General features: G+C 41.9%; 1 protein-coding gene across 1 annotated transcript in view; it reads right to left on the minus strand. All coding sequences in view use genetic code 11, as the record gives it.

Annotated features, from left to right (window-relative positions):
* The window catches only part of EGR_08365 (Transmembrane protein 62), a gene marked incomplete at both ends in the record, with an annotated part of 37,697 nt that extends 30,858 nt beyond the window's left edge, over positions 1-6,839 (minus strand). The window contains 7 exons of the mRNA XM_024497614.1: positions 790-914; positions 1,195-1,342; positions 1,623-1,668; positions 1,701-1,980; positions 2,016-2,102; positions 4,714-4,868; positions 5,480-6,839. Coding sequence (XP_024347983.1) covers positions 790-914; positions 1,195-1,342; positions 1,623-1,668; positions 1,701-1,980; positions 2,016-2,102; positions 4,714-4,868; positions 5,480-6,839 — 2,201 coding nt within the window. The remainder of the gene's footprint in view (positions 1-789; positions 915-1,194; positions 1,343-1,622; positions 1,669-1,700; positions 1,981-2,015; positions 2,103-4,713; positions 4,869-5,479) is intronic.
* Positions 6,840-8,268: the final 1,429 nt, after the last annotated feature.

Consider the following 8,268-nt stretch of genomic DNA (forward strand, 5'->3'; position numbering starts at 1 on the left):
GGCGACAATGGTTAATTCAAAATGGGTAAGGCTACGAAGAAGACTAACACATCACTTGAACTTGGTTAGGCAATGTTTCACCTATTCAGTAAAGAGGAGAAAAAGACATTGCATTTTAAACCATCCCCGCACGCCACCCACAGCCAGGAGTCATGCATCATACACAGCCAAGCATACAAGTTATGGAGCCACGAAGCAAGAAAATATGGACAAGGTGGTGGTATTACCAGTCCAACTCTGGACCGCTTGAAACGAATGAGGAATAATGCTGATTCTGTACAAAATAAACAGAAGAGAAAAGATGGTCTCCTATTACAGCACACAGGGCATGCCAAAACCGAGGGCACAAGCCAATGTTACCAGACAAAAAACCGAGACCAATAGTAAAAAATGTCAAATGAAGAAATTGGCACCCACACATCTGCTTTGATGGCAAAAACGGCGCCATCCCAACTGATAGATAAAATATAAACTTTAAGATATATTACCCAAGGCACCGTATTCGTAACTACGTATTAAAAAGATTTTCCTAATTTCATCGCTTCATTTACCAGTGAGAACTGACTATTGATAAATTTACAAATCACACTTTCTTCCTCGAGGGAGTGATAACGCCAATGTTTAGATCAAAGGGAGATATTTCCCACTTAGCGTCGAAATGCTCATAAAGTCCAAAGAGTCGAAAAGGATACCGCTAAAGACAAACCCTAACTCATAGTAAGTGCTATCCTATGAAAATTGGTTTCCAAAGGGGTTATTCCTGCACACTCGTGCTACAGACATGCATACCTGATTAGCCCGCGTAAATCAAAATCAGGTGAGATGATTGTGGATGTGGGATAGTGACCGAACCAGAAGGTTTGATTACTACCATGGGCCCTGGCAGAGAAAGACTGAAGGGATCTCGTCAATTCCTGCGACAAGGGGCAAAAATCACGAGTGACAGTAACGCCTTCACGTAAAAGATGGGCTTAAAAATGCGCCTAAATGTCATACTCATAGCATTACTCTGAACTGAAATAAAAATCACATTAAGCTGAAACAGGGAAACAGGTGTGATTAGCTTATGCATTGTGAGGAGGGGCCAATGTTTTTTGAATACACTGTAAGACGCTTCATTAAAACTTGTGTTTTGACTACATTTTTGAACGAAAGCTATGAAACAAACATAGAACAGAGACACATGTCACTTACCGGAGTTATGAGTCCGAAGAAATTTAGCGGGCGCTTGATTCCGGGAGACGGACAGGCGTCCATGGCGATGAAGGAGTAAGTGCCAAAGGGTTTACGATGAGTGATCATGTAAGACTGAGTGAAATTTAGACCGTCCACAGAGTGCTGACTGAGAAGACAACAAAGAGGATGAGAATGAAAACCATAAACAAAAAAAAGGTAACTGTGAGCAAAAGAAGGCTTAAAACACCAAATACGGGAAACTGCAAGTAGTGAACGTAAACGGCGCTTAAGATATTCAGCCCAATAAAAGCTACTGCCATCGACTGAGAAGTCAGACGACAAGAAAACCGACGACATAACTTTGTCTACCGTAAGAGAGAAGATAATTCTCAGGAAATAAAACAGAATTTGATGGCTAGAGGAGAAAAGACACGTAGATGCCTTACCGAAAGTAATTTTCCGGGTGGAAAACAGAAGGAACGTTGAAGTTATCTGAGATATGTCATTTACAAAGAGTAACAAACCATGGTTTCCGCGCATGTCCAACCATATGGTTCGTGGGGATGCACAAAACTTCCTTACAGTATTTTCGTATTTTGCCCATTCCACTTCAAATTGTCGTGAACCACGCATGTTCGGAAATTTTGCATCAGTTATATCACCTAAAGTAACAGGTGACGGTGATGCATTACCTGAAACAACAACTATATCAGGAACGATAACAGGAACGTGGACAGAACATAGCCGGGAAAAATCAAGAGTTCTGCCTTTATCTTGAAATTGGCTCAAATGAAGATCGGATAACTAACCATTTGAGGTAAGAAAGTTAGGTTACCTACCTGTGCGAACCAAAATAGCCGGTCCGTTGAATTGTCCGGAAAGATTGCATCCGATTCGTTGCGAGGGGGAGATTTAAGGGCCTGGATCTGAGATGATTGACGGAAGTCAGCAAAGTAAAAGACCGCATGTATTAAGAAAGCGAGGAGAATAACTGAAATTATAAAACATGCGAATTTCTTAGTCATTTCTGCGAATGCACGACCTTGAGAACACACCTTCCACCAATCAATGCAGTAGCATTCAATGTAATAAAACAGAGAATAATGCGATTCTACACAAAATCGTACGGTTTTTCAAAGACATCGTACGACTTTTAGAACTTTGAAGCGCTGAACAACTTCGCGAAATGTGATAAAATTAGCCCACACGTAAACCTACAGAATGTCCCACTCTTAGAGGTGTCAGTCCGGCGTGAGGTAACTAAGGATTTCTCTGTGGACGAAAGAAGATATGACACTTAAGCAGAATATGTGTATTCAATGCTCAGTAGGGCTGAAAACTACTGGCATGGCCTGGATACCATGCCGCTTAGTGGAGGTACAGTGGCGGAGCCTTGGGTGAGACTTCATTAAAACCGAGAATCAAAAACAATTAGGGCGTTACATAGTGTGTCTTTTTTAGCATTGTCTTTAACACGTCATTCCTCACAGCGTAACCGGTAGTTTAGAATAACACTCTCGAACCAACTATGCAGTTCATCGTCTTCGAGTGCAACGCCAATGATCTATTTTAAAAATTTTATTTGGTCTAGAGTTTCGTTCTGCTTGTGTACTGTGTCAGAAAAGAGAAAATGTGTTGGTTGTCTCGTACTCCCATCCCTTGCTCCACTAATATTCGTCTATAAGAAAGGCCATTATAAAAAGTTTGGGGTTTATCATCGTTTCATAGCAATAAGCTTTCGCGTCTATATATCCTTGATAATTTCATTTACCTTGGTCACACTTATCTATCTAGCCTTGACTCAGCCAGTAGTATCCTGTACTGACTTAATTTATATCTTCATGCGAGTGCCGTAAACAACTCCGTAACGAAATTTTCCAGATGTTTTGCAACTAACATTGCTTCATTTATTATAAGCCTTCCTGCAGAACACGGGATTGGAGTAGCTGCCTAAGGTAGACGCCATTTTCAACCCTTCTGTTGGGGGTCATCGCGGATTTTCCCATCCGCAGCATAGCACCTTCTTCTGTCCCGTTAAGTTCTAGTACTCAGTAGCTACAGTCAGGGTAACTGGCACTTAGAAAGGACCTTACTTTTTGATGCCACCATTTTAGCGTTCCAAGGCTTCTGTGAATACGAATAGGACGTAACACTAAGGCAGTACGTATCGTCAACCTACAGAAGGACTGAGGGACTACCAGGATTGCAGTGGAAGTACAATGGTGGTGCCTTTCTGTTGCCACGAAGCCCAATCGTAGTGTTAAACAAACATTCGAATTGCTACTGTAGAATATGAATACCTTAAACTTTAATTAGAAGAAAAATTGGGCATGTGAGTCAATAACGACCACGTCACACAAAACCAACTCAGACCGTTGTAACAAATATAGTTTTGTAAGAAAAATTCCTTTACGCAACGGATAATATTCTGGAGACATATCAGTAAGATCATTCAAATGTAACTTTTTATCTTATCTATGTCTTTTTTTTTTACTGAGCGATTTGGATACCTTGGACCAACCAGCCACCGGGACAATCATCTATGTGCCAGAAGTGCATTAACACCAGCATTTTTTTGGAAAAAAATAGACGTGGCACCTGCGTCAGTAACATTATTCCATATTGATAAACCTATTCCAGTGTTCGAGGTTAGTACGCCTTCAAAACTACCGCCGTGACGAAATAATATTCACACCCGCTGAATGGCTACCCATCCAGATTCCTAGATTATTCAATTACCTTGTCAATCATTCCAGCAGGTACAATCACATCAGCTGAACTAGTAGTCAAAGAACTTTAGATTTCGAAGAGGCCATACCATCATTGGTCCACACCGCCACTTTAAGTGACCAAGCACCTTCAACAGGACAGCTGCATTTTCAAACCACACTCGTGAGTTATCAACTTCCTTGGGCCAATGTCACTACGTTCCATGAAAGCGTGGCTTTAAAAGAAGACATGATTTTAATTAAACAGTTGTATTTTGCAGATAAGGCTACTGTATTTGCGTATAAGGGGAAACCGCACCCGCAGATCAGAATCCACCCTTGTTTGAGGTCTGCATTGATGGAGCTAAATAAAACAAATTAACCATTATCTCCCAAATTATTTCTCGTCAACAAATCATCGATTTCGAAGGAAGATCTTTCTTTGAAAGACGTGACCACAACGTCCCCTCGCAAGCCAGCTATTGGGGAGGCAGACGCTTCACCTGTAAAATCAACAAACCTTACAATTGAATTACCACCGCCAGGCAACGTTATCGTGTCTAGGAATTTACTCATAAAGGCCTCCGAAACTTTATCAAAGCAGGTGTAATTGAAAAGTTAGTAATGACTTAAACCGAAGTACAAACTATTGGGCAACATCATCACGACTGATGTGCAGCCATCTAACGTAGAACCGGGCGCACCAAAAGCACCAAGACTAGACAAGGAATTAAATACTACGTCAAATGACCGACCACAAGCTAAAGGAGGTATGGATCCAACGAAACGCCTATTACGATTGGTACTAACTTCCCCTAAGAAGTCAAACCTCTGTGGTGACACCACCACCACCGCTGCCGCCGACGATCCCGGTTGAGGAACGTATGATCTCATCTGCTTGGTGTCCTATGCCAGATACCAACACATCCATTGAAATACCGTCCGTTGATGCAATGACCGCCTTTAGGGACCAACTTTCACTAGCTTATAGTAATGGCGAATTACCACCATTCCGCAACGCAATCTTTTCACATAAACACAACCCCTTCGAAGTGGTTCTTAATTATTTTCCTTTACCCTAGGCTCTGAATCGGCAGCGCTTGCACTGTCAAAGACTACTTTTCGGGTGCAAATCGCTCTTGTTTTTCCTCCATCACTTCTCCAATAGCGCCCACTGACACTCCTATTTACTGTTTTTCCTTTTAGAACCTTTCTACTATTCCATTACAGTTTTGCAGGTTGCTTCTTTTAAGAATTACATCCTAATTAAATCACGGTTATTCAAGAAGTTTAGCATTCCCACGTTAATCGCTCCTAAGTGCAGATACCCCATTCTGAAGAGCGCGCCCCCCCGCACCCAAGGAAATGTTCAAACCTTTTGAAAAATTTAAAGTCACAAAAAACCTTCTTTTAAAAAAATTTCAACCAGAAAATAGCAATATTTTGTGCACAGTTTGAAGCAATGGTAAATGCTAAACTTACGCAGGGCTTTTGCACATTACGAATCAGAGTAGTGGCCCATGAGATGTATGTACGACATCGTTGTGTGTTTGTAATCATTTTATTTCAGGCAGTCCTCTTTAACCCTATTCTACGCCATGGATGAAGACTATACTCATCCCACATCTTTTCATCACACACAAGATTTTTCATTTTCGTCTGGTAGGCCTCGTCCGCCAGTCGATATGCCGCTTTCTCCCTCTCAATCTCTTCTGCCTCTTGCTTCCTTCGCAAACATATTTCCTCCAACTGCTTCATAAGCGATAATCTTAGGGCCATTCGTTTTGATTCTGTAGACGTCTTTAAAGCCTTCCTCATTTCGGCTTCTTGGCGTTTGTCTTCAAGTAAATCCCTTGTTTCCTCTTCCAATTTCTGCGCTTTTAACGCTGCTCGATGCTTTAATTTTTCATCCAAAGCACCTTTATGTGCCTCAAAAGTCTCTTTGTTTAACTGTTGTACGAAGCAGCTGCGAGTCCTTCCGCGTTCCTGCTGTTTGCGACGATACTCCTCGGCCAATTCATCCCGTTGTTTGTCAGCTTCGGCTGCCATGCACCTGCGGTGATCGCGAACTTGTTGCTGGTACTCTAAGAAGAATTTGGCATCACGATTGAGACTTTTTAAATGTTCTCTTCTATCTGGGTTAAGTGGTTCCTTCATCTGCCAGCGTTTGCTGATCGCTTTATCAATTGTCGCATTTTCATCTTCCTCCCGCTTGAGCTTCATTCGCACTGCTTCCATTTGACTTTGAAGATTTTCACTTAGTTTCCGCCTTGTCTCAATCCTTTGTAAAGTCTTCTGTTTTTGTAATTCTGCTTCTGCTCTCATAGTCTCCTCTAGTTCCTTATAGTCGTTAAGCTTGTTCACCTCTTCCAGCTTCCGCTTTTCTTCTCTCTCGGCTATCTGCTGGAGAAGGAAGTTTTGGTGCGCCTTGTTGTTGGTTTTCCCATCTTCAATTCTAGTTTGATCGGCTTCACTAAGTCGACGACTGAATCCGTCATGCTGCTGAACGAGAATCATATCGCGTGCCTTCTCATACGCTTCCTTTTGCTTTTTAAACTCATTTATAGCCCTCTGATCCTTCAAAATCTCTCTCTTATAAATCTTTGGCCTACAGAGACGATATTCGTCACTAGACACATGAAGTAGCCGTTGGTACTCGCGTTCTGCTACCTCAGCATTTTTAGATTTGATTAGTTCTTTGATCGCGGCTGCCTCTGCGACTATCGCCTCTTTGCGCGCTGTCTCTTCTGCATGCAGTTTAGCAGAACAAGCGTTCAAGTTTTCCGCCTTTTCACGCTCAAACAAATCGTACAGCTTGGCCCTGCGTGCCTCCAAATTAGCACTGAGCTCGTTCATGACTGTACGATAGCGTACACTGAACATTGCCTTCTGACATTGAGCCTGATCGCGCTTCCTCCACGCATCGTACATACGTTCCAACTCAATGGACGCCATTTCGACTTCGATGCAACAGTGAAGCCCTGGCGAAGGCAGTGACAAATGATAAGATAATGCAAGTGTAGTGCAAGACTTGAAATGATGGCGAAATTTAAAGTCTTGTCATCGATCGTTCCCTCCACCGTGTTTGGATGATTGCAGCATAACCGGTGTTTCACTCGCCATATACGAAGGTTAATGGCTGATGTCTTCGCTTCACCCGTGTCACTTCCAAGAAGATCAAAATAAACCAAGCACTATGAAACGGATTTAATGGAGAACAATGTCTTGATAACTTCATAAGTGATTCAGTGAAAGGGATAAAGTCGCCGCAGCCTTCATTGTACTTGAAGTGGGTTTTTGAAGGATTAGACAAATAAAGCTTGTTACTTGCGATACATCTTCCACCGTGCAGGACAGAGTAAGGGCCACTATTCCAATTGAACTTTTGACATCCGCATCTGTTGCTCTTAAGAGATGGTTGTGTCTGAGTGCTTAAATAAATTTGCTTATCACTTTTCTCCGGCATTTGTAACAGTTCAGCTGTCACGAATTTAAAGGACTGGAAGTGTGTTTGAAAAGTATGCACTTATTTTACAGCAGTGACTATGCAAAATTCATCGTTTTGGTTATTAAACACCTAAAATCATGCTAAAATAGAACACAACCATCAAATGTGTGTGGTTATCCGGTACAGTGCCCTTGTTCAAGAAGGTTGCTAAGCACGGTGCAGGTAAGTAGTACAAAGCAGCAGCGCTTTTGAACTGCTTCTTATTGCACCTGAACGTCTTCTTTGTAAGGTTGTGCCATGACTAACGAGCTAGTAGACACGGTACTAGTAAAATCAAACAACCAGTTGCTTCAGTTGAATGGTTTATCAAAGGATTTACTCCCGAAACGACTTAAGGGGGAACTTTGTCAACTAGCTAGTGTCACTCCTAAAAAGTCCGGTTTTAGGTATGGTTATTGAGAAGGGTAGGTTATGCAGAGATTTATTGTCCACTAAGGTCAAACACCTGAAAGAGTGTCCTCTCAAGTATTTGGCTCTTAAGCACGGCTTTACTTCCGCTGTGTCATTTTTACTAACACTTTACAAATAAAATTTTTATTTTAAATGAGAAACAAAGGAGCGCTTCAACACGTCGGGCGGACATGTTCACGTACATTCATTGTCCTGCTGCACACCCACACATCAGGCTATTACGCGTTGATTGTAGTGAATACCTCTGAAGATTCCAATTAGCTATCACATTTGCAAGTTAACTCCTTCTCATTACCAACCAACATGTTTGAAAGAAATTGTGGTGCCGATTTTAGTAGAAGCATTTTAACTCACCCCTAGTGTTACTTGACTACCACGTTGCATCAAATCCATGTCGTATTCATGACACCGAACCATCGTCTCGAACCACACAGAAGGCCTGAAGGGGGAGATCCTCCAATTTCA

Source organism: Echinococcus granulosus (genome assembly GCF_000524195.1).
Source record: "Echinococcus granulosus chromosome Unknown EG_S00104, whole genome shotgun sequence".
Taxonomy (NCBI): Eukaryota; Metazoa; Platyhelminthes; class Cestoda; order Cyclophyllidea; family Taeniidae; genus Echinococcus; species Echinococcus granulosus.